The following is a 25,289-nucleotide window of genomic DNA, read 5'->3' as shown; positions in this document are numbered from 1 at the left end:
GACAAGACCTGTACTCCCTGATCGTATACTTCAGTAGAAGTACTACTACCACCCTGTAAAATACTGTGTCAGAGTCACTATGAGTTATACGTTAATGTCTAATATAAGATGACATAATATTCAAGATGAGGTTAGGGTTCAGAGGTCTGACCATGAGGAGGTTACCCAGGGAGCAATGCAGTGTGGTTACATCCCATAGCAACTTCCATTAAAACATAACAGAGGATTTAAAACAATCAAAGAGTAAAGCCTAAACCAATGAGAGAGATAAGAGTTAAAAAGAACAGGAGCGGGACGCCATGAGGCCACTGGAGTATATACACACACATATACATATATATATATATATATATATATATATATATATATATATATATATAAATATATATATATACATACATATATATTTATACATATTCATATATGTATAGCAAGAGAGTTACATGATGTAAGACTTAATATTCTATTAAACTGAGAGTAAGGAACCTTATCTTCACATAAACATAAAACAATAATCAGCTGCTGATCACACATCGATCGTCTGGAGCTCTCAGTGTTTTCGTTTCTCGTGAAGATTGACGCCTCATGACGCCTCTCTGACGCGTTACGTACTCCGACTCATCGTCCAATCAGAAACGACGTTCTGGCTCGTTTCATTTGAGTGACAGAGCTTCCTGCCAACGGCGGCGCGCCTGCGCAGGAGGCAGCGCTGTGGGGGCGGGGCCAGGCGCCGCTCTGAGCACAGCGGAAGAAAATGGCGGCCGTGGCTGCAGAGCCAGCAGCTGCAGCGGTTCCGATCACAACAATGACCGCGGACACGGACGACGAGGGCTCGGCAGAACCGGGTCCCCTCGGTCCGGGACTCCCAGGAGCCCCGCTGGAGCCCGACCCGGCCCCGGAGCCGGTCCTCTCCCGGCGGGAGCCTGGTGCGGACGAGCGCCACCATGTCGGGCCGGAGTCCGCGGCGGGAAGCGCGCGCTCTGCCGGGACCGAGGAGCTGGACCGCTTCAGTCCCGCGGTCCCGGGAGACCCTGAGGGCGGGTCCCGCAGCAGCCCGGCGGACCCGCAGCCCGCAGCCGTGTTCCTGCACTCCGTCCCGGACCCCCCCCTCCCCGAGGCCGGCTTGTCTCTAGCGGACCCGGCGGAACCGGACCGGGCCGAGACCGCGGGACGGGACCGGGACTACAGAGTCCAGCCGGGGCTCAGGAGGCCGTCTGTCCCGGAGACCGAGTCCGAGGAGCTGCCGGGCCTGCGGGACTCCTCCCCGCCCTGCCGGGCCCGGTCCCCGAGGAGCCGGCTGGTGACCACCGGGGAGGACTCCTCTCGGCTGGAACCGGAGCCCGGTCTCGCCGCCGATCAGGATTTGAGTCCCGGGTCTGAAGTCCGGGTCTCCCTGGACCACGTCATCGATGACGCGCTGGTGGTGTCCTTCCGGGTCGGGACGCAGCTGTTCTCTGGAGTTCTGATGGACGTGTCCAGGAGGTATGACGTCACAGGCTCTGTGTGCAGACAGCAGCTAGAATTATTAGATCATTTATTGTTATTAAATTATTATTATAATTATTATATTTTATGATATTATTATATTAATATCATAATATAATGCATTATGATATAACATATTATTAATATATACTTATTATTATATTAAGATATCCTATCATAATATATTATTATTTTATTATTATAGTAATATATCATAATATATTTAATTTATTAAAATAAAAATATATCATATCATAATATATTATTATTTTTATTCTTACTATAGTAATGTCATAAAATAATATATTGTTATTATATTAATATATCATAATGAATTAATATAATAATATTTTAATGTAATTATGTATTATGTTCAGACCAATAACTAGAATGATTATATCATATTTTATTATAATAATATATTGTATTATTTGCATAATAATAGGGCTGCAACAACGAATTGATAAAATCGTTAAAAGTCGACTATCAAAAGAGTTGGCAACGAATTTCATCATCGATTCGTTGTGTGTTGTGTTATTACGCCAGTCAAAAAATCAATAAATCAATAAGTTACGGAGAAGAAGAATAAAGAGCAGAGCAGCTGACCGCCAGCGTTTCTGAGATCAGAGTGAGACACGGAGAAAAGCTGAGGTCTGATCTTCAAGACTCTGGGGTCTGGGGTCATTTTCTTGATTTTACATCATTTTTAAATTTCTCTTTTTAAAGTCACTTGCATATGATACATACATACAAAAATTACAGAAGAATCTCAGCTATCTATATAATGAGGCACCATTGTCCCAAGGCACAAGTGTAAAGAGAAAATATGACTAAAGCTGAAAAATTGAATCTTGATTTTGGAAATGTTTCATATTTGTTGTGAAAACATAACTTTACTCATGTGGTATAGCGGTTTTGGTGATGGACATTGGTTTACCAAAGGTCTTAGGTTCACAAAAGCAGTGGAATATATGAATCAAATTGTAGACACATGTAGATAAATGTCAAAAACCAAATGTATTATTAAAGCTGCTCGCAGCTGTAACTGGGCCCTCGCTTCAAGCACGTCGGGGTCGCCGGCTCTCCCGGCCTCGAACATCCGCCTGGCAGGCGATCGTTCTCGGACGGACGAGCCGGTGACCCTTTGGCTTACCCCGACGTGCTTGAAGCGAGGGCCCAGTCACAGCTGCGAGCAGCTTTAATTTAGAGAGACATATATATATATATATATATATATATATATATATATATGTATATGTGTGTGTGTGTTCGGAGTTCTAGCTTGTTACATGAATATGACAGAAAGTATTAATATAATGAGTAGTAGGCATGGTCCACGATCCATGAAGCAGAAAGAGGTAGAGAGGACGGGCATCAGCAAGGCCGCCATTGCAGGAGGCAGGACTGGCTCTAGGCACAGCCACAATCCATGGAAACTTGAGGCGGGGAAGGATAGAGACTCCCGAAGAAGAAGAAAAGGGGGAAAAAAAGCAAGCTGTTGTAACTCCACTGTACTTTGTCAAAACTGTTCCAAAGTTAACATGCTTTATGAGAGGCATGGCTGGAAGACTTCAAATATGCACATATGAACTCATAGTCAGAGCGCCACCTATTGGGAAACTCTGGCAATTTGAACTAGAAATGAAGGACGAAAACGAAATTGGCCGACTTCTGGTACGGTTTAGAGCATGGTCCCAAGAGAGTTATTTTTAAGTTTATATGTGGTACATATGCCTATCAAATATTGTATATCTATGTTGAACGTACTGCAAGGGCTGCTTTGTTGAATTTAGTTGAATTTACCCCTAAGAAGTTAGTGGGTCCTTTTCTTTTGAACACAATGAGATACAAACAAGCTTTTGATATATTTGCATGAAATTGAACCTTTAATTATCCACAGAAAATTTTGTAAAAATCGAAGCCAGCGTTTAGGAAGATTTGAGGAAAAAATTGTTTTTATCAAAATTCAAAATGGTGGAAATTCTAAGTAGGCGGACTATAGTGCGACCACGTACTTTTTTGTAGAGCAGACACAACCGGACATGTGTGCCAAATTTCAGGTCAATTGGTGATAGGGGGCAAAAACTGTGGGCTTTCACAACTCACAGGTTGTCAAAAAAAACAAGTTTTTTTAGGGGTCGCTATCTGACTTCCTGTACGGTTTAGAGCATGGTCCCAAGAGAGTTATTTCTAAGTTTACATGTGTTACATATTCCTAGCAAGTTTCATACATGTAGGTCAACCGTAGCGCTGGGGCTGATTAATTGAATATTTGTAGGGGGCGCTATCGAGCCGAAGTTCCAGTTTTGAGTCATTCAAGTCATATCAGGCAACTACATCTTTGCCTTTAAATGTGTGTGCCAAGTTTAGTTACGTTTCGAGCATGCTTAGTCCCTCAAAAGTACCTTCGTTGTTGACCGCGAAGGATGGGGCGCCACGGCAACAGCGTTACACAAAAAATCAAAAGCTTTAGGGGCTGGCATCATGAAAGTCTTATGTTTGTCTAGAAGTAATTGGAAGTTGATCTGATTGACCGACTAAGAGAAGCAAGCCAAAGTATAGAAATATTTACTTCATGTTGCCATTAGGTGGCGCTATGACTCTAATTAAAAATTAGACTGCACATGTCTTCAGGCCTGGAGGCTGATCAAACATGTGAAACCTGGAAAGGATCTTATCATGTGGAGTCGAGTTACATCGGTTTATTCGGTCATGGCGAAGGATCGAACTTCTGCGATGGACCGACGCTACGCCGTTCAACGGATCCTTACAATCTTCAAGGTGATGCATTATCAATGTCTTAAGTCTGTTCCGACGCATTTTGAGAGGGATCTGAATAATCTGTGAGGAGCACGGTGTACAAGTAGAAAACATGTAACTTCCTGTTGCCTCTAGGTGGCGCTATGACTAGGATGAAAAATGATCATATGGATGTCTTCAGGGTCAAGAGGTCATGGCATATGAGAAATATGGAGTAGATTCCATCATGTACGGCCGAGTTAAAGCAACTTCCATTTTCATGGAAAATGGTGTCTCTTTGCCGCTGCTCTGCGCTCACATAGTTCAATATTTTGAAAATCCTTTGATAACTTTTCCCTGCAAAGGTCTCAACATCATATTGCCCGAATGTGAAATCAATCGTGTGTAATCTCTAGGAGGAGTTCGTCAGAATACAACGCCTGAAAACAAGGAAAATGCCAAAATTGATCGGTTCACTGCAGCGCCCTCTAGTGTTTGAATATTATGAAACAATTTGGGTACGTTAAGGGACACGATGTTGACATATGCTACAAAGTTTGTGAAGATAGGCCAAGTAATTAGGAAGTTATGTGTATTGACATATTGAGCCACGCCCCTAAGAGGTTAATTGGTTAATAACTTCTGAACGCAATGAGATATCAACACAGTGGGAGATATCATTTGATCACATTAAGCCAATGATGATCCACAGAAAATTTCGTAAGAAACGGACCCAGCGTTTAAAATTCAAAATGGCGGAAAATCTAATTAGGCGCATTTTAATTTCACGGATGAGTTTTTTGTAGAGCAGTCCCACCCGGACATGTGTGTAAAATTTCAAGTCAATCGGCCATAGTTGGCAAAAAGCGTAGCCTTTCAGCCTAAAGGGGGCGCTATAGAGACATTTTCTCAGACTTTTGGTCGACACCCAAATTATATTAAAATTTTCGCCGAGTCTGATGGTTGTGCAAAGTTTGAAGAATGTAGGTTTATCCCAAGCACCTCTTTTCCCTGCGCATAGGTCGGGAATAATAATACTTAGCATTTCAATAGGTCCTCGATCTGACTACGTCAGTACTCGGGCCCTAATAATAATAATAATACTTAGCATTTCAATAGGTCCTCGATCTGACTACGTCAGTACTCGGGCCCTAATAATAATACTTAGCATTTCAATAGGTCCTCGATCTGACTACGTCAGTACTCGGGCCCTAATAATAATACTTAGCATTTCAATAGGTCCTCGATCTGACTACGTCAGTGCTCGGGCCCTAATAATAATACTTAGCATTTCAATAGGTCCTCGATCTGACTACGTCAGTACTCGGGCCCTAATAATAATACTTAGCATTTCAATAGGTCCTCGATCTGACAGAGAGAGAGAGAGAGAGAGAGAGAGAGAGAGAGAGAGAGAGAGAGAGAGAGAGAGAGAGAGAGAGAGAGAGAGAGAGAGAGAGAGAGAGAGAGAGAGAGAGAGAGAGAGAGAGAGAGAGAGAGAGAGAGAGAGAGAGAGAGAGAGAGAGAGACCATCAGTAGGGATGGGTATCATTTATTTATTTTTACGATACCGGTGCTAAAACGATACTTTTATAACGATACCGGTGCTAAACCGATACTTTTATAACAAACCAACATTCTGTTCTGAGTTCTGTTGCACACGGTCCATCAGGCCACCTGATGCTTGTGTCTGTTCTTTTAAATATATTGTTTATAGTTTGAAGTTAAAAGGTTTGAAGCTGTAGTTTGAAGTCAAGTGTTTTCTATTCATGTATTTATATTTATAGTATACTTTAAACAGTTAATATATTGTTCAATTTGAAGAAAATAACTTGCCCTGGCAATAAGAAAGCATCGGTTCAGGCACCGTTTTAGCATTGGTATCGGGAAAAACCCCAAACGATACCCATCCCTAAAGTTAACGCTGGCTCATCTGCGTTGATCGGTCCGGTTAGGGAGCCCTGGAGACCAGCAGGGACCGGATTCAATGCAGGAGGGTTAGGGAGCCCTGGAGACCAGCAGGGACCGGATTCAATGCAGGAGGGTTAGGGAGCCCTGGAGACCAGCAGGGACCGGATACAATGCAGGAGGGTTAGGGAGCCCTGGAGACCAGCAGGGACCGGATACAATGCAGGAGGGTTAGGGAGCCCTGGAGACCAGCAGGGACCGGATTCAATGCAGGAGGGTTAGGGAGCCCTGGATACCAGCAACGGCTAAGCCAACAACGTGATGTCGTAGTCATAAGAGGCCCAGATATTGATCAGATGATGTGAAGGAAAGAGTTCCAGGAAGAGGACGCTCTATATGCAGAGCAGCTTGATGCTGAGATGAGGTGGAGCTGGACCTGCAGGTGGAGGTCAAACAGACGAGAGAAGAGCAGCACAGCTTCCTCTGTCCTGTGTTCACACATATTGATAAAGCAGTGTTCATACATATTGATAAAGCAGTGTGTCATACATATTGATAAAGCAGTGTTCATACATATTGATAAAGCAGTGTTCATACATATTGATAAAGCAGGACATGCTAAAGCAGCCTCTGCTCCAAGGAGATCCACTACAGTAAAATGGGTCACATGCCTCTCTTCACTTAATACAATCAACTGTCACCTTTTTCACCCCTTATGAGTTTGCAGGTATGACTGTATGTGTGTAAGTAAGCTATAGATTGATTGACAAACAATACACTTGAGCAATTGATAAGAGATCATTAATCATAGATAATAACCCTAGAAATGCCATGCGAGGGAACCTTTATGCAGGAACTCCACATAAAGGACCTCTGTCTATGTATTCTAAAATATTCTTAGAACCTTGGGTGCTCGTGCGAAGAGAAGTCCAGAATTCGATGAGTTATAATAAACTGTTTTAATTAAACTTCAACCATGATAGAGTGTAAATTACTCAGATGAGGGTAGTTTTAGGCCTAAGCTTTCACGGGCCCTTCCTGTCTGGCCCCTGCACAGGAAGCTACTCTGGGGTTTTAAACCCAGCACATTGGGCTCACTCGCCTCTCATTGGTTCATTTCTACGGCATGCGATTGGCTAATAGTTTCACAGGGGCGGAGTCTCTCTTTGGCTTGGGTTTTGAAGATGGCTCCATAACATTCCTGTTTTCCTCACTCCGCACTTCTGTGTTTGCTAACTAAATATTTTACCAAGAAGGAATTGTTATTCAGTTCTATATGTTACAGTGTAATGACAATTTATATTTAGATAGTTAGAGTCTATCCTCTAGAAACCCCCGCATGCAAAGCATCTTCTTTCCTTCAGCTGTTCAAATGCTAATAGATCCCCTTCTAGACAGGACCCTCTAGACCACAGGGGGTCCAGACCTTTTGTTCTTGCTCCTTTTGTTAGCCCTGAACTTAACTTACTATGTGCCCAGAGCAGACTAGTGACTCTGCTGTAATACATTCCATGCATACCTGAAATACTTATAAACAATAATCCATTTTAAGTATTGTAATGTACACATATACATTATATAAGTGCAAGTCCAAATCAAACTATTACAATCCTACAATCCTGCAGTTTTGCACACTCTCATCCTGTGTTTAGCTGAGTCTCTAAGGTTCTCATCCTGTGCTAGGTTCGGCCCATACGGGATCCCCATCACCGTGTTCCCCAGACGAGACGACCAGAGTCGCCCTCGGATGTCGATGCCGTCCCCGCCGGCGACCATCGTTGTCCCGTCCAGCCAACAGGAAGTAGCCCCGGTGGCCCCGCCCCCTCCCCAGCCTCAGCCCTGGCCCTCCAAACCGCCGCCGCTGTTCCAGGAGGGGGCGCCGTACCCGCCCCCGCTGTTCATCAGGGACACCTACAACCAGGCCTTACCTCAGCCGCTGCCGCGCAAGATCAAGCGGCCAAAGCGGCGCTACCGCTGCGAGGAGCCGACCTCCATCATGAATGCCATCAAGCTCCGCCCCCGCCAGGTGCTTTGCGACAAGTGCAAAGGTGTGGTGGCGTCCAGTGGGCTCCGGGAGGCCCGGCGGGGCCCGGGCGACCCGAGGGCCGAGGAGGCGGCACGGCGGCGCCGACCGGCCGAGGGCCCGATATCCTCTGAGGTCAAACGGCTGAGAAGTGACGACAAGGGAGGACGCTCTTCATCAGGGATCCGTGTGTCATCTTCGTCCTCCTCTGGCCGTGTCCTGAGGGGTGTGGCCTCATCGTCATCGTCATCCTCATCCAGCCGCACGTGTCTGAAGCTGAACCCGAAGAAGGTTCTAGCCAAAGGTTCTCCCGTCAACTGCTCCGAAGCGCGGCAGGTTCTCAAGAAGCTGGCGAGGAGTCCGCAGCCGCCACATCGCCAACCCAAAGACCAGAACCACAACCAGGGTCATCCCCAGAACCAGGACCGCACCAAGGCCGTGACCCGTGCAGCGGCCCTGCAGAACCACAACCAGAAGGTGCACTTCACTCGCCGCCTGCAGCACCTCAGTGGTGGCGCCGTCAGCCCGAGCCTTGCTGAGCTCCCACCCCGGATGCGCCTCAAACCCCAAAGGTATCGTACCGACGACAGCCAGGAGTCCTCTTCCTCGCCCCCGAAGCAGAGCCCTCGCTCATCGCCGCCCAAACCTGCTTCAAGCCCCACCCCCATACCCGTCCCAGAATCGCCCCAGGACCCGCCCCAAAACCCGTCACAGGACACGCCCCAAAACCCGTCACAGGACACGCCCCAAAACCCGTCACAGGACCTGTCCCAAGCCCCGCCCCCTCCCTCAACCACAGAGCCCCCCTCCACCTCCTGCACCTCCAGTTTGGAGGTGCAGGAGGTGGAGGACCGCTCCCCGGGAGAGGAGGGTCCTGAGACGGGAGAGGGGGGTGAAGGCGAGGTAGTAGAGGCTCCTCCCCCCTGCTCCTTGGACTCCTCCCACTCCGAGTGCAGCTCCACAGAGACCTTTGACCCTCCCGGAGACCCCGCCCCCCCTCCCTCCTTGCTAGGGCCTCTGTGTCCCTCCTCCTCCTGTCCCGCCACCCCCCCACCCCGAGCCGATGGCGAGGATACGCAGACCGGCGGCGGAGAGGAGGAGGAAGAGGAGGAAGGTGAGCTGAAGCGGCGCCGCAAGTCCTCCACGTCCTCCTCTTCCTCCTCCTCCTCGTCCTCCTCGTCCGTCTTCTCCAAGCTGGTGTCCAAGTGCTCGCTGCCCGACGGGCGGCTGGTGTGCGTGGGCGACATCGTCTGGGCCAAGATCTACGGCTTCCCCTGGTGGCCGGCGCGCGTGCTCGGCATCACGGTGTCCCGGCGAGGCGACACCGGGCTGGCGGTGCGGCAGGAGGCCCGGGTCTCCTGGTTCGGGTCCCCCACCACCTCCTTCCTGCCGCTCGCCCAGCTGGCCCCCTTCCTGGAGAGCTTCCAGTCGCGCTTCGACAGGAAGAGGAAGGGCCCGTACCGCCGCGCCATCGCCGAGGCCGCCAGCGCCGCCAAACAGCTTACCCCCGAGGTCCGGGCGCTGCTCACGCAGTTTGAGACGTAGCATCAGCTGTGCTGGCTCCGCCGCCCTTCCTGCCCCGCCCCTAAACACATGTCCCGCCCCCAAACACATGCCCCGCCCCCAACAATAACGGGAAGTGGGAGGAGCTTGTCCTCAGACTGTTCCCCGTCTGTCGGAGATCAACGCAAATGACGGACGATGCTCATGTTTCTGTTTCCTGTTCTGGGTGGAGGGGGCGGGGCTTTTCATCCACCTGTCAGTGTTCAGGGGAGCAGTAGGCGGGGCTTCTCTGTGGTCACAACCCCTGTCTTCACGCGGGTCCTCAGGTGCTATATTCACACTACGAGCTCCGCAGTTGACGGTAGTGTGAACGCAGCATCACCTGATGATGTCATCGTGATGTCGGAATACAGGCTCAAATGAAACTTCCTGATGCATTGTGGATAATGTCAGATCCAGTGCTTCTGGACTAAACGTCAGGATATCTTTGTCCGGAGATCCAGCCCTCTGATTGGCTGACAGCTGCTTCACAACCGGTGTAAAGAGAAACACTAAATGAGGCGTGTGACGTTCTCCGGGTTCTCCGGGTTCTCCTGGGTTCTCCGGGTTCTGCTGAGGAGCGTCAGACTGAAAACATTCCTCAGTTCACAAAGACGAAAACTGTGAAACAACAAAGTGTTGTTCAAACTGAGGCCAGGGGTCCCAAACGGGGTCTAGAGCTGGGTCCGAGCGGTCAGACTGTCTGAGGGGTTTCAGGTTGATCAGGTGATCAATACAGCAGCAGAGGAGTCGCATGTTCTGACTGGTCCCCGTGGTCCTGTATGGGATCAGGTCCCCGTGGTCCTGTAATCAGACTACTTGATTAGTTATCAAACAGTTTAGACTGGATCTGTTTGAGACCCTGGAGCCTCAGTTTTTCAACATGAGACAGACAGGTAGGTAGGACGAACAGACAGACAGGTAGTACAGACAGACAGACAGACAGGTAGTACAGACAGACAGGTAGAACACACTGACTGGTGGAAGGACGGCAGCTCTGCTCTCACCATGATGATGATGACGATGACGAAGGAGGATTTCCCCTCGGCTCTTTTTACCGTCTGTTTGCAGATCAGAGATCCTGAACGAGAAACCTTTGGGACAAATAACGGAAACACAAATAATTGAATCCATCAAGTCGATTTGTGTCTGCTTTTTTTCTGATGTTTTAAATCTATTAAAAAACTGTCAAACTTCCCTTTGAATCGTCGTCATTTGAACTCTCTTCTTCTGTGGTGGTTTTACTGTAGGAGTCACAGCAGCCTTCAGACTTTCTCACCTGCAAACAGATGTCGGTAAACGGGTCTCGTTTTTAACATCAGCCTCACCTGAGAATGGACTTTGAGTAGAACAATCCAACATTTACATTTAGTCTCCTCTGTAGGGCTCAGCCTTAGAGATGGAGTAAGGAGATGAGTTTCCTCTAGGGCTCGGCCTTAGAGATAAGGCAAGGAAATGAGTTTCCTCTGTAGGGCTCAGCCTTAGAAATAGGGTAAGGAGATGAGTTTCCTCGGTAAGGCTCAGCCTTAGAGATAGGGTAAGGAGATGAGTTTCCTCTGTAGGACTCAGCCTTAGAGATATGGTAAGGAGATGAGTTTCCTCTGTAGGGCTCAGCCTTAGAGATGTAGTAAGGAGATGAGTTTCCTCTGTAGGGCTCAGCCTTAGAGATGTAGTAAGGAGATGAGTTTCCTCTGTCAGACTTTTAGAGATGGAGTAAGGAGATGAGTTTCCTCGGTAAGGCTCAGCCTTAGAGATAGGGTAAGGAGATGAGTTTCCTCGGTAAGGCTCAGCCTTAGAGATAGGGTAAGGAGATGAGTTTCCTCTAGGGCTCAGCCTTAGAGATAGGGTTAAGAGATGAGTTGCCTCTGTAGGGCTCAGCCTTAGAGATGGAGTAAGGAGATGAGTTTCCTCTAGGGCTCAGCCTTAGAGATATAGTAAGGAGATGAGTACTGGATAAATACTGTACAAATGACCAGCTTCAGGCAAAATAATACGTTTTGAATAATGAGGTACCTGATTATGTCTCACCCTCAGTTACCCTCACCGATACCCTTGTCCACGTCTCACCTGCGTCTTGCCTGTGTCTCACCCTCTTCTTCAATTCAATTCAGTTTATTTTATATAGCCCAAAATCACAAATACAAGTTATCCTCGGAGGGCTTTACAATCTGTACACATAACATTCTGTCCCGGGACCTCACATCAGGAACAACTCCCCAAATAAAGATAGTAAAAACAGAGGAGGATCCCTCTCCCCGGATGGACAGAAGCAATAGATCATGTGACCAGAATGAACAACGTAACAGAAGAAGTTCGTAATGTGCTTTGAAGAGACATGAATTCATCCAATAGGAGAGAGATAAGAGGAGCAGAGGAGCTCAGTGTATCATAAGATGTCCCTCAGCAGTCTAAGCCTATAGCAGCACTATATTACTTCTGAAAATTTGAGAGGGAGGGGGGGGGTGTAATCTCTCTGACGGAATCACGGGGTGAGTGGCTCTTGTTAATCGCGAGGCTCTTCCAACAGAGTCAGCCCTAACTATAAACCTGAACCAGTCCTAACTATAAACCTGAACCAGTCCTAACTATAGACCTGAACCAGTCCTAACTATAGACCTGAACCAGTCCTAACTATAAACCTGAACCAGTCCTATCTATAAACCTGAACCAGTCCTAACTATAGACCTGAACCAGTCCTAACTATAGACCTGAACCAGTCCTAACTATAAACCTGAACCAGTCCTAACTATAGACCTGAACCAGTCCTAACTATAGACCTGAACCAGTCCTAACTATAAACCTGAACCAGTCCTATCTATAAACCTGAACCAGTCCTAACTATAGACCTGAACCAGTCCTAACTATAAACCTGAACCAGTCCTAACTATAAACCTGAGTCAGCAATAACTATAAATCTGAACCAGCTCTAACTATAGACCTGAGTCAGCAATAACTATAAACCTGAACCAGCCCTAACTATAGACCTGAACCAGTCCTAACTATAGACCTGAACTAGTCCTAACTATAAACCTGAACCAGCTCTAACTATAAACCTGAGTCAGCAATAACTATAAACCTGGAACAGCCCTAACTATAAGCGCTATCAAAGAGGAAAGTCTTAAGTCTACTCTTAAATGAGGTGACTGTTTGCCCCCCGGACTGAAAGTATAAGTTGATTCCACAGAAGAGGAGCCCAATAACTGAAAACTCTAGACCCCAACCTACTTTTAAGACTCTGGGAACCACAAGTAGCCCTGCATTCGGTGAGCGTAATGCTCTCGTGGGGTAATATGGTACTATACGCTCTCTAGTGGGGTAATATGGTACTATGAGCTCTCTAGTGGGGTAATATGGTACTATGAGCTCTCTAGTGGGGTAATATGGTACTATACACTCTCTAGTGGGGTAATATGGTACTATGAGCTCTCTAGTGGGGTAATATGGTACTATACACTCTCTAGTGGGGTAATATGGTACTATACGCTCTCTAGTGGGGTAATATGGTACTATACATTCTCTAGTGGGGTAATATGGTACTATACACTCTTTAGTGGGGTAATATGGTACTATACGCTCTATAGTGAGGTAATATGATACTATGAGCTCTCTAGTGGGGTAATATGGTACTATACGCTCTCTAGTGGGGTAATATGATACTATACGCTCTCTAGTGGGGTAATATGGTACTATACGCTCTCTAGTGGGGTAATATGGTACTATACACTCTCTAGTGGGGTAATATGGTACTATACACTCTTTAGTGGGGTAATATGGTACTATACGCTCTATAGTGAGGTAATATGATACTATGAGCTCTCTAGTGGGGTAATATGGTACTATACGCTCTCTAGTGGGGTAATATGATACTATGAGTTCTCTAGTGGGGTAATATGGTACTATACGCTCTCTAGTGGGGTAATATGGTACTATAAGCTCTCTAGTGGGGTAATATGGTACTATGAGCTCTCTAGTGGGGTAATATGGTACTATACGCTCTCTAGTGGGGTAATATGGTACTATGAGCTCTCTAGTGGGGTAATATGGTACTATAGCGCTCTAGTGGGGTAATATGGTACTATAGCTCTCTAGTGGGGTAATATGGTACTATAGCTCTCTAGTGGGGTAATATGGTACTATACGCTCTCTAGTGGGGTAATATGGTACTATAGCTCTCTAGTGGGGTAATATGGCACTATAAGCTCTCTAGCTCCTTAAGATATGATGGTCCATAAATCCAGTTAAGGCTTTGTAGGTGAGGAGAAGGACTCGTGCACGTGACTTGTCCACGTCTCACCCTCCTCTCGTTTAAGTCTCACCCGCGTCACCCAACATCTTCAGAGACACCTGTCTCCCTCTCTGATGACATCAGAGACACCTGTCTCCCTCTCTGATGACATCAGAGACACCTGTCTCCCTCTGTGATGACATCATCAGTGACGCCTCTCTTTCTCTGATGACATCAGAGACACCTGTCTCCCTCTCTCTGATGACATCAGAGACACCTGTCTCCCTCTCTGATGACATCATCAGTGACGCCTCTCTTTCTCTGATGACATAAGAGACACCTGTCTCCCTCTCTCTGATGACATCAGAGACACCTGTCACCCTCTCTGATGACATCATCAGTGACGCCTCTCTTTCTTTGATGACATCAGAGACACCTGTCTCCCTCTCTCTGATGACATCATCAGTGACACCTGTCTCTCTCTTTTTCTCTGCAGCACGACTCTGAAAAGCTGCTGACGCTGAGAATGCTGCGCTGTGATTGTCTGTGCAGAGCGACTGATGATCAACCACTTGATAAATAATCAGTAATCAATATTAATTTCAGTAAATAGTTTATATTTATAAAGGGTCGCTGAGTGTTTCCAGGAAGTGTAGATGTCATTATGTTTTATTTTGTGTCGTCCAACCAACAATCAGATCATTAATCAATGAGTCATTGATCAATCAGCTTGTTTATACCACACTAGAGGGCGGAGCTAAGAGTGACACCAAAAGGTGGAGTTTTCAATTCAGTTTATTTTATAGAGCCCAACATCACCAATACAAGTTACCCTTGGAGGGCTTAACAATCTGTAACATGACATCCTGTCCCGGGACCTAACATCTGAAGCAATAGATGTCATGTGACCAGAATGAACAACGTAACAGAGTTACAGCACATTACATGAATATGACATAAATTATTCATATAATGAGTAGTAGGCATGGTCCATGATCCAGATAACCACGATCCATTAAGCAGAAGGAGGTAGAGAGGAGGGGCATCAGCAGGGCCATGGCAGGAGGTAGGAGACAGGAGACAGGAGGTAGGAGGCAGGAGACAGGAGACAGGAGGTAAGAGACAGGAGGCAGGAGACAGGAGGTAGGAGGCAGGAGGTAGGAGGCAGGACCGGCTCTAGTGGGGTAATATGGTACTATGAACTCTCTAGTGGGGTAATATGGTACTATGAACTCTCTAGTGGGGTAATATGGTACTATAAACTCTCTAGTGGGGTAATATTGTACTATAAGCTCTCTAGTGGGGTAATATGGTACTATGAGCTCTCTAGTGGGGTAATATGGTACTATGAGCTCTCTAGTAGGGTAATATGGTACTATGAGCTCTCTAGTGGGGTAATATGGCACTATAAGCTCTCTAGTGGGGTAATATGGTACAATGAGCTCTCTAGTGGGGTAATATGGTACTATGAGTTCTCTAGTGGGGTAATATGGTACTATGAGCTCTCTAGTGGGGTAATTTGGTACTATAAGCTCTCTAGTGGGGTAATATGGTACGATGAGCTCTCTAGTGGGGTAATATGGTACTATGAGTTCTCTAGTGGGGTAATATGGTACTATGAGCTCTCTAGTGGGGTAATTTGGTACTATAAGCTCTCTAGTGGGGTAATATGGTACTATGAGCTCTCTAGTGGGGTAATATGGCACTATAAGCTCTCTAGTGGGGTAATATGGTACGATGAGCTCTCTAGTGGGGTAATATGGTACTATGAGTTCTCTAGTGGGGTAATATGGTACTATGAGCTCTCTAGTGGGGTAATTTGGTACTATGAGCTCTCTAGTGGGGTAAACAGGAAGCCAGTGGAGAGCAGCTAGTACAGGAGTAATGTGATCTCTCTTCCGCGTCCCCGTTAGTACACAAGCTGCAGCATTCTGGATCAACTGGAGAGATTCAAGGGATTTACCGGAGCAGACTGATAATACGGAGATACAGTAATCCAGTCTTGAGGTAACAAATGCGTGGATCAATGTTTCTGCATCGCGTTGAGACAGGATGTGCCGGATCTTTGAGATGTTCCATAGGTGAAAAAAGGTGGTCCTTGAGATCTGTTTCACGTGGGAGCCAAAGGAGATTCCTTATGGTGGTGGTGGATGCCAGAGCGATGCCATCCAGAGAAACCATATCATCAGATACTTGATTCCTGAGGTGTTCTGGTTCGAGTAAAATAACTTCAGTCTTGTCCGAGTTCAGCAGCAGGAAGTGTCAGGTCATCCAGGTTTTGATGTCTTTAAGACACGCTTGAAGTTTAGCGACCTGGTGGGTTTCATCTGGCTTGATCGACAGATATAGTTGAGTATCATCGGCATAACAAAAGCTAAACACAACCGAATGCTGAATGAGATATTTTTAGGAACAAAATGTTACAAATAACTTCAATGAAGTGGAAAAACGTTGAAAGGATTAAAGAGGAAAAAATATGAAGTATAGTGTCGACCTGTCAATCAGCTTGTAGCCCCGCCCTGTTTTATGGTCTATTTGACTCTAAATGACCATAATTTACTAAAATGAATATTGAAGAAGACTTGAGACATAAACTCATGTTTACAATGTTTACTGAGGGAATAAATCAAGAGAAGTAGAGTCATTTATATAGACTTCTATACAACTAGAGGAGTCGCACCCTGGTGGTCAGAAGAGATAATGCAGCTTTAACACAAGAAGCATATACTTCTATACAACCAGAGGAGTCGCCCCCTGGTGGTCATAAGAGATAATGCAGCTTTAACACAGAAACAGTTGATTTTTCCAGATATCTGAGATTAGTTTGAGTTTATGAGCAGCTGTTGAATTTCAGAAGAACTTCCTTTAACATTAAAATAACTTTTCTCAAACCTTTTCTGTACACTTTGAGATTCAAATATTGAACTTTCATATGCGTTCAATATTATTAAGCGTTCAATATTATTAAAACCCAGATTAAATGTAACTGAAATCCAGATTCAGCATCAACCAATCAGAGTCCTGGATTTAGATTAATCCTGATAAATAATCAATAATTAGCTGTTTCTTCACTCTACAAACAGTGAGGGAACCTGACAATGTCGTCAATGTATTAATGATAAATATATGAAATTATGATGGATTTCAAAAGTCCAGGTCCCTCAGAGTCAAGGACCCTCCGAGTTTAGGTCCCTCAGACTCCAAGTCCCTCAGAGTCCAGGTTTGACATTGGATTTCCATATTGCTTTTTCTCTTTCTAAAAGACCCAGAGTTAACTCTGAAGTTTCTTCTAGAACCCAAATCTTGCTTCGTGGTTCAGGTCTCTGGTGTAAACAGGTTCAAACTGGTCTAAACTGGTTGTCTGGAGGTTTTCCGTCTGTCCTCACAGACATTTTGTATTTCTCTGAACTGAAAATTGGGCAACTATGTGATGACAAATGTAGAATAATTATTATTTTGATTATAATTGTTATTATTACTATTATTATTATTATTGTAATGTTATGCAGATGATAAATGCAATAAAAAGGCTGCATGTATAAAACTAGTTTCATTGTTTTGTCTGATTATTGGTCAGTGATATATATATATATATATATATATATATATATATATATATATATATATATATATATATATATTGAGAAATATAAAACAGAACAAAAACTAGTCAGAATATTTACAATATACAAGTCTGGCTTGCTTTGCTTCAATGGCATATACTCATGCCATGGGAGGATATGGAGCAGGAGGATATGGAGCAGGAGGATGTGGAGCAGGAGGATATAGAGCAGGAGGATGTGGAGCAGGAGTATATGGAGCAGGAGGATGTGGAGCAGGAGGATGTAGAGCAGGAGGATATAGAGCAGGAGGATATGGAGCAGGAGTATATAGAGCAGGAGGATATAGAGCAGGAGGATATAGAGCAGGAGGATGTGGAGCAGGAGTATATGGAGCAGGAGGATGTGGAGCAGGAGGATATAGAGCAGGAGGATGTGGAGCAGGAGGATGTGGAGCAGGAGGATATAGAGGAGGAGGATATGGAGCAGGAGGATGTGGAGCAGGAGGATATAGAGCAGGAGGATATGGAGCAGGAGGATGTGGAGCAGGAGGATGTGGAGCAGGAGGATATAGAGCAGGAGGATATGGAGCAGGAGGATATAGAGCAGGAGGATGTGGAGCAGGAGGATATAGAGCAGGAGGATGTGGAGCAGGAGGATATAGAGCAGGAGGATATAGAGCAGGAGGATGTGGAGCAGGAGGATATAGAGCAGGAGGATGTGGAGCAGGAGGATATAGAGCAGGAGGATATAGAGCAGGAGGATGTGGAGCAGGAGGATGTGGAGCAGGAGGATGTAGAGCAGGAGGATGTGGAGCAGGAGGATGTGGAGCAGGCCAATACTTGCTTCGTGTCCATCCACTGTGTCCATCCACTTCACATAGACGATGGGGCCATCACGGATCCATCTCATGGAGCCTCTCGGTGACTTCTTTGTGGCTGGTACTCCTCTGTAAAATAAATGAATACTAGTCAGTTAAAAGAAAGATGACGTAACGATTGAGCAGAGTGCTCCGCATACTATGTGTAAATATTACTCAGATCATGACTGGTAGTAACGTGAGCAGCAGTGTGCACCACGTGGCGCGCTCTCGTGCTCAGTGACACATTACTAGTTTGCACCATGCAGTCTTACAGACACGTAACAAAGTTTAGTAACTACCAGTGGCGGTGCGTCCATAGAGGGCGCTAGGGTGCCGCCCCTCTTAAAATTAGAAAAAATAATAATATATACTGTCAAAAAACATTATATACCAAATAATTTGAATAAGAAATATACCGTGTTGACGCACTAAATGTGTGTGGGAGACCGTAAGCCCCTGTCAACAACCACTTAAATGTGACCAAATATAATATATCGCGTTCATCATCACTGAGGAAAGCCCCTCCCCTCTCGGGGCGCCGGACAATGTGAGTCTATGGAAGCGAGCAAACGTTTCAGGGGCGTTACGGCGAGGACAGCTTCTCATTGGCGGATGAAGGAGAATCTTCAATGACATGTTTCTTATTGCAACGTGAATGGACTATTCGTCGAATCAGAGACCTTTATCATTCCCTCACAGCCCATACAGCTCCCACGTAGCTACGAGCAACACTAGCAGAGGCCTTGATTATGTCTGTATGGCGACTGAAACCTCTGTGGTATCTCTACGCGAAACACCTTTCAACCGACGGTCAGATGTTGACAAGAAGAGGCTGAAAGAGTTGGGACCCGAACGTCCGGATTTAAAACTTCAGCAACAAAGCACTGACCGCGGGAGGACGTACACCCGGAGCTTCTCCTCAAGCTATATGCTAACCGGAACTGGTTAGCTGGATGCTCAGTGAGTAATGCATTTTTTTGTTTCCCCTGTCTGTTGTTCCAAAGTCCTGGGACTGAAACACTCTGGACTACAACAGGGATGAGGGATCTAAAGCACTTCACCGAGAAGTGTAAGAAGCACGAATCTTGCCGCAGCCATCTAGCTAACAGCATGAAGCTAAGCCTGTTTGGAATAATGGACTGTGTGAAGTTCTGTGGTGCATTTGAGTTGGCCCTGCATGGTCCTGATGAGGGCGAGAGCTCTGATAACCCAGGGATATTCCGTGGCTTGGTGGACGTCGTTGCCTCACTGGACTGCACTGAAAGAGCATCTCGAGAGCGCGACTGTGTTTAACCTCTTGAAACCTGAGACTCGTATATGGTTCTTTTTTTTAATAATGGTCTTTATTTTATTCAAGTAGTCGTATGAACCCCAAATGAGTTATATTACTTGTATCATTTTATATCATTTTTTTCAGAATTTATATTCTTAAAAAAAATAAAATAAATAAAATGTATATTTTCAAAAAAAACACTTTTTTAACATATTTTGATCATAACTATTAATGTCCAGCATGATCTAAGCTAGATTTCCCCCCAAAAAAGTACCCAAACTTTTACAAACTCCATGGTTCAGGCCCTTACCAAAACCACTGTAAAAACCACTGTAAAACCAAGCTTTGATATATTGGGAAGGTGTTTTAGTAAAAAAAAACGCGTCGTTCGGTTCAAAAATAGAAAGGTTACTTGTTTTATGACAATACATTGTCTCACCAGAGGCTGCTGGGTATTAAAATTTGCATAAGCCTTCCCCCTTGCTGTGTGAGGTGTTTCTAGAAATGTGGGGGGTACACGTAAGTCACAGGAAGCGGATTTGTGAGACAGAGAAGATGAAAAAGAAACCTCCGGCCGATTTGTGATTTTACAGGTACTAATATTGAGTTCGTAAGGATTTTGAATGCTTTGTTAGACTCCCACAAGCCTGTACAATTACTGAGATGTGTTTGTTAGGGAAATCCGACTTTGTAAAGGGTATTCATCATGGATTTAGTGAAACCTTACGGCCGCCTTGGCAAGCTGACGAAGCAGCAGTATAGTCGGCGGAGTTTACGTAAATACTTAAACTTAACAGTTACTTTAATCATGTTTTACACCATATGTATCTTCTCACAAGGGTTGTGGAACTGTAGAACTTTAAATGAAGTTAAACAACGATGTGGTTCTGGAGATAATTAAGGAAACGTTCAAACAAAATAAAATAAATATTGTCCGAAAACAGGCACAGCGGCGCTGCTTTGCCTTGCCGTGCTAAAAAGGTTTTAAGGGAACATCCAAAACAGTCCAGAATGAGCTTCTTGACTGTATGCTGTCTGTTGTGAGGGAACAGATCATAAGTGAAGTTCAAAGCAGCGATTTTCTATCGATCCAAGCAGATGAGACCATGGACATTAGCACACAAACCCAGCTTGTGCTTGTGCTTCACTACATCAGTGGTGCTAATGTGGAGGAAAGATTATTTGAGTTCATCCCTCTGCAGTCAGCTACAGCAGAGACCATTGCCGTGGCATTAAAAGAACGCCTTGCTGCCATCCTCCCAGGTGAGCAGAAAAGTAAACTCATCTGCCAGGCATATGACGGTGCCAGTGTAATGAGGGGTGCCACTTCAGGTGTTATTGAGTGCTATTTAAACTGCGCCCCCCACAAAAAAAATGTCACCAGCCGCCACTGGTAACTACACTTACCCATCTTCCTCAGAAGAACTAAAGCCTTCCAGCTCTGATGACGATGCCATGTCGTCGTCCTCCTCGCTGCTCTCCAGAATCATGCGTCTTGCTTCCTCCGTGTTGAATCTCTTTGTCGTCATGATGTTGCTTTTCTCTGACTAAAACATTGTAGCGTGTGTCTATGCTCAGGTGGGTAGTGCTTTGAGACTTCCTGAGTGTACATTGATTGTTTAGTTCACGAAATGGCGACGGACATATGATTCAACAAATCACAGAGAAGGATTTTCGTTTTTTTTTACCAGCGTCAGATGACGTGTGCTGCCCTTTCGCTTGCTTGATGATGTTAAAACGATGCTGGGCTCTGCGTGGGCAGGCACCCGGAAGCAGGAAGTCTCCTCTTTCCGCCAGACGTAAAATTATATTTCTGCGATGCATAATCGCGGTGCTGTGAATATTTGAGAAACTTAGAGAAACGTTTCGAGTGTCACCACGCGAAACCGCGGGCTCAGTGGCCAGACGTTTTTAAGCCCTAGCCCTAACCCTAATAACCCTAACCCCTAATCCTATTTATTGTTTGAGTTGTGTTTAGAGGTTGTACATCGGGATTATATATTATTGTAGCCCTGATTTTTATGTTTAATTTGATACCTAACTTGTTTTTTTTGGGGGGGGGGGGAGTGATTCATACCATGATTTTTTCTTGATTTTCCTGATATAAAAGGGTCCTCCAATTGGGGGACGCTAGGGCTTAACAGGTTTAAACCACATTCATTTTTCTTTGGGTATACGAAGTAAACTGTCCTGTCTAGCTATAAGTGGGAGGACAGGTTACACAGAACAACGGGTAGCCTGTTTAAAAAAAAGCGTAATGTTAAGACAGACTTACAAAGCAATAAAGACGTGATTAAGGCACGTCTCCTCTCCGTCCTCCGCTGCATCACGGCCAGGGCCGGAGTGGGGCCAATTTTCAGCCCGGGAATTTCAGGCTCAAGACCGGCCCACTTTTTCCATGGTAGTAGAAATTGGATAAATGAAGCAACAGTTCAGCTCTTACTATCCTGTAGTTTTTTGATTAATACCATGGTCCAACAAATAATGTAAAGGTTAAATACAACAATAATTAAAGCTGTGAGCAGGTCCTCGCTTATCCCGGCACATTTGGGGTAGCCGGCATGTCTGCGACTCGCCCAGTTCAAACAGTACACACCGGTTTCAAGTATGAACATTTCACATACCAGTCTCTGCTTTTGGCAGGTGACAAGATTGAACATTCATATTGATGTCGACAATTGATGTTGGAGGTTGATTGTTCACATTGATTGTTCACATTGATGTTGAAGGTGCAGCGGACGGCGCTACTTACATCTCATGGTGACTAACTTGACTAATGGTGTTAAGAAAATGACAGTGGCAAAATGCCTGCTGAGTAAATTATTTCCCCAAAATGGCCACCCATACAGGAAGACTGTTATTGTGCATGAAGAGAATGCAACATACACTTGGCATCATGTTTCTCTACGTGAAGAGTAGAGCAGGTCATGTAAATTAGATGTAAATCTGATGCCGTTTGTCTGATTTACTTTTGCCAGTAGGTGGCGCTATGACAATCTGAACATTTGTCATGTACATGTCCTCAGGCATGGACCAGTATCATGCATGAGGAGTATTGGGGTTGTAGCATCATGTATGGAGGAGTTACAACAGCTTTCTCTCATATAGCGGTTAGCTCAAAGTAGGCGTGTCTTTGGGTCCCCGTCACGTCAAAGCCGTTGAGTGAAAACGTTGCGAGCGCACAAGCCATACTCCTGAGGGTCTTGATATCACTTTAGAATAGAATTTAAGTCGATTGTATGAAATTTGTAGGAGTAGTAGTATTTGGCGTAAATGCAAATATATGCTAAAATTAGCATAAATGGGCCAAAAATGCCAAATTGGACGAAGTACTGTAGCGCCCCCTATTGTTTAAATCGGACGACTGATTTATTGCAAGTTAGGGGATGCGATGTGCACATATACCCCAAGTTTGGAGTCGTTTGTCCAAATAGTTTTAATGTTATGAGTGTTTAAAAACAAGACACGCCCCTAAGAGCTTGATTGGTCGATATCTCCTCAACGCAATGAGATATCAATGAAATTTCAACGCAGTATTGACGATCCAGTGCCATTGATGATAACAACCAAGTTTGGCATGAAAAGCGTTTTGGAATTAACTACAATAATGTGTTTTTCACAAAATCCAAGATGGCGGAAAATATTCATAGGCGGACTTTATGGGTCTGAGAGGCTTTTTTGTAGAGCAGGTGGAGATGGACACAAAAATTCTGGGCGAGGGGTGTCGCCGGTCAAACTTGTAGGGGGCGCTAGAGAGCCATTTTTTGGAACTTTTCTTTCCGGCTTTAATAGATGTCTATTTTCACCAGACCTGACAAACCTTCCAAATTTTGTGAGTTTTTGAATATGACAAGTCCCCCCAAAAGCAGTCCAATGTTCTAAAATAAGAATCATGAATAATAATAACCCTTTGTATTTCAATAGGGTCCTCTTGGGACTGACTACGTCAGTCGCTCGAACCCTACTAATAATAAAGACCCTTTGTATTTCAATAGGGACCTCTCGGGACTGACTCTGTCAGTCGCTCGGACCCTAATAATCCACTTAAGATGAGAAGTTAACAAAAATATTTTACTATTCCACAAGGATAGGTTGATAAATTAACAAAAGCAGAAATAAATAAATAAAACATTTGAAACATATCCCACTCTTCAACAAAGAGGCATATTGAACTAATGTTTACAGTTCAACTCACTGTACAGTATACAGTTACATTGTGAATAGCACCAACAGCATCTACAGCATCAGTAACCGCCTAAGCAGTGCACTGGTTTCAGCCACTGGATCTATAACTGTGTCAATGCTTATAGACATGAGGATTTCCTTCTCTGTGCACATTAACATGAACGCCTCCAAGTTGTCCTGCCTCAAAGATCTTCGTAGCATATTCTTCACAAATGTTAAGGTTGAGAAGCTTCTCTCATGCAACCTGTGTGATGACAAAGTCAACAAAAACGTATATGCTAACCCAATGACAGGATAAGCATCTGTGAGGAGGTTGTACTGTGAGAGTATTAAATGGACACATCTTATCTGCTGCTCTGAAGCTACAAAGAACAATTAAAGTTATATTACTGCATACTTCAATATCAATATCAATATTATATATCAATATTTGCAAAGTCTATGGATCGCCATATTTTGGGTGATATAAAAAGGCTAATATTTTTTAATTCAATTTAATGTTTTGCTTGGGAATAGTTTGACAACGCTACAAGGATATTACTCAAGGCTACAACGTTAGCCGAATAGTTACGTTGCTAATCATTAGGCCTTTGTCTCTCTTTACCAGTTGCCACTCGTGTTTGTCCTCTTGAAAATGAATCGGTAAGCTTGGCACATTTGGCAGCATCCTCCTCCAATGCTTTTCTTTGTTTCAACCTGGCTTTTTCAGCCCCTCCTGCCCTCTTCCTCCCGTCCATCCTCCCTGACGCGTATTGTTGCGGTCGGGCCGGCCCAGCTATGGTAGCATATCTGAGAAAACTTTTTGGAAAAGACGGGCTACGGACCGAACCAACTCTATTTGGGAGGGGAGAACTTCCTCGCATGGTACAACCCATGCAGAGGCTGCGGTGTCAGAATGCGGAACGTGTGTAGCCCACTTTAAGAGAAGATGGACTAACGTGACAAATGTCAACAAATACAATTCTCGACCGGCCCAGAAGTGAAGCGGCCCACCGGAAAAACTCCCGGTTCTCCCTATGGCCAATTCACCGCTGATCACGGCTCTTCTTTGAAGGATTCGCCTCCCGAGTTCGGCCGCCTCCTCTTCGGCTTCTTGATATAGATGGCCGACTGCGATCACAACCGCAATCCTCCGGGTCCGATCCATTATTATAATATATACTATATCTATAATATATAGATATATTATAATAATAATAATAATAATAATCAGAAGCAGCTATTATAACGGTATCATATCTAATATGTCGTTCTCTTTTACCTCACGTAACTTGTATCCAAAGCAATCTCCTATACTCCACAACCCTTTTCCCGCCACTGGCTCTTTAAATATACGTGCGGTCAACGTGGTGATTCCATCAAGTAAGCTGCCGTTCCAATTCACCGTACTTCTGGAGTCCAGACTTCAAGTCCGGACTCCAGAAGTTCACAAGCCCGTACTTGTGTACTTGGGTATTGAGAAACGGCCACTGACTGTGTGATAAGAGAGA

General features: G+C 45.0%; 1 protein-coding gene across 1 annotated transcript; it reads left to right on the top strand.

The window, feature by feature from the left end:
- Positions 1-754: 754 nt before the first annotated feature.
- pwwp2a (PWWP domain containing 2A) lies at positions 755-10,885 on the top strand (the record flags this gene model as incomplete). Its single annotated transcript, XM_079236813.1, has 2 exons — positions 755-1,482; positions 7,813-10,885. The coding sequence occupies 2 exons, from the start codon at positions 755-757 to the stop codon at positions 9,695-9,697; spliced, it is 2,613 nt and encodes an 870-aa protein (XP_079092939.1). The 3' UTR covers positions 9,698-10,885.
- Positions 10,886-25,289: the final 14,404 nt, after the last annotated feature.

The sequence above is a fragment of the Taurulus bubalis genome, assembly GCF_910589615.1.
Source record: "Taurulus bubalis genome assembly, chromosome: 2".
Taxonomy (NCBI): domain Eukaryota; kingdom Metazoa; phylum Chordata; class Actinopteri; order Perciformes; family Cottidae; genus Taurulus; species Taurulus bubalis.
The sequence above is the reverse complement of the archived record's forward strand: the minus strand, read 5'-3'. Positions and strand labels throughout refer to the sequence as shown.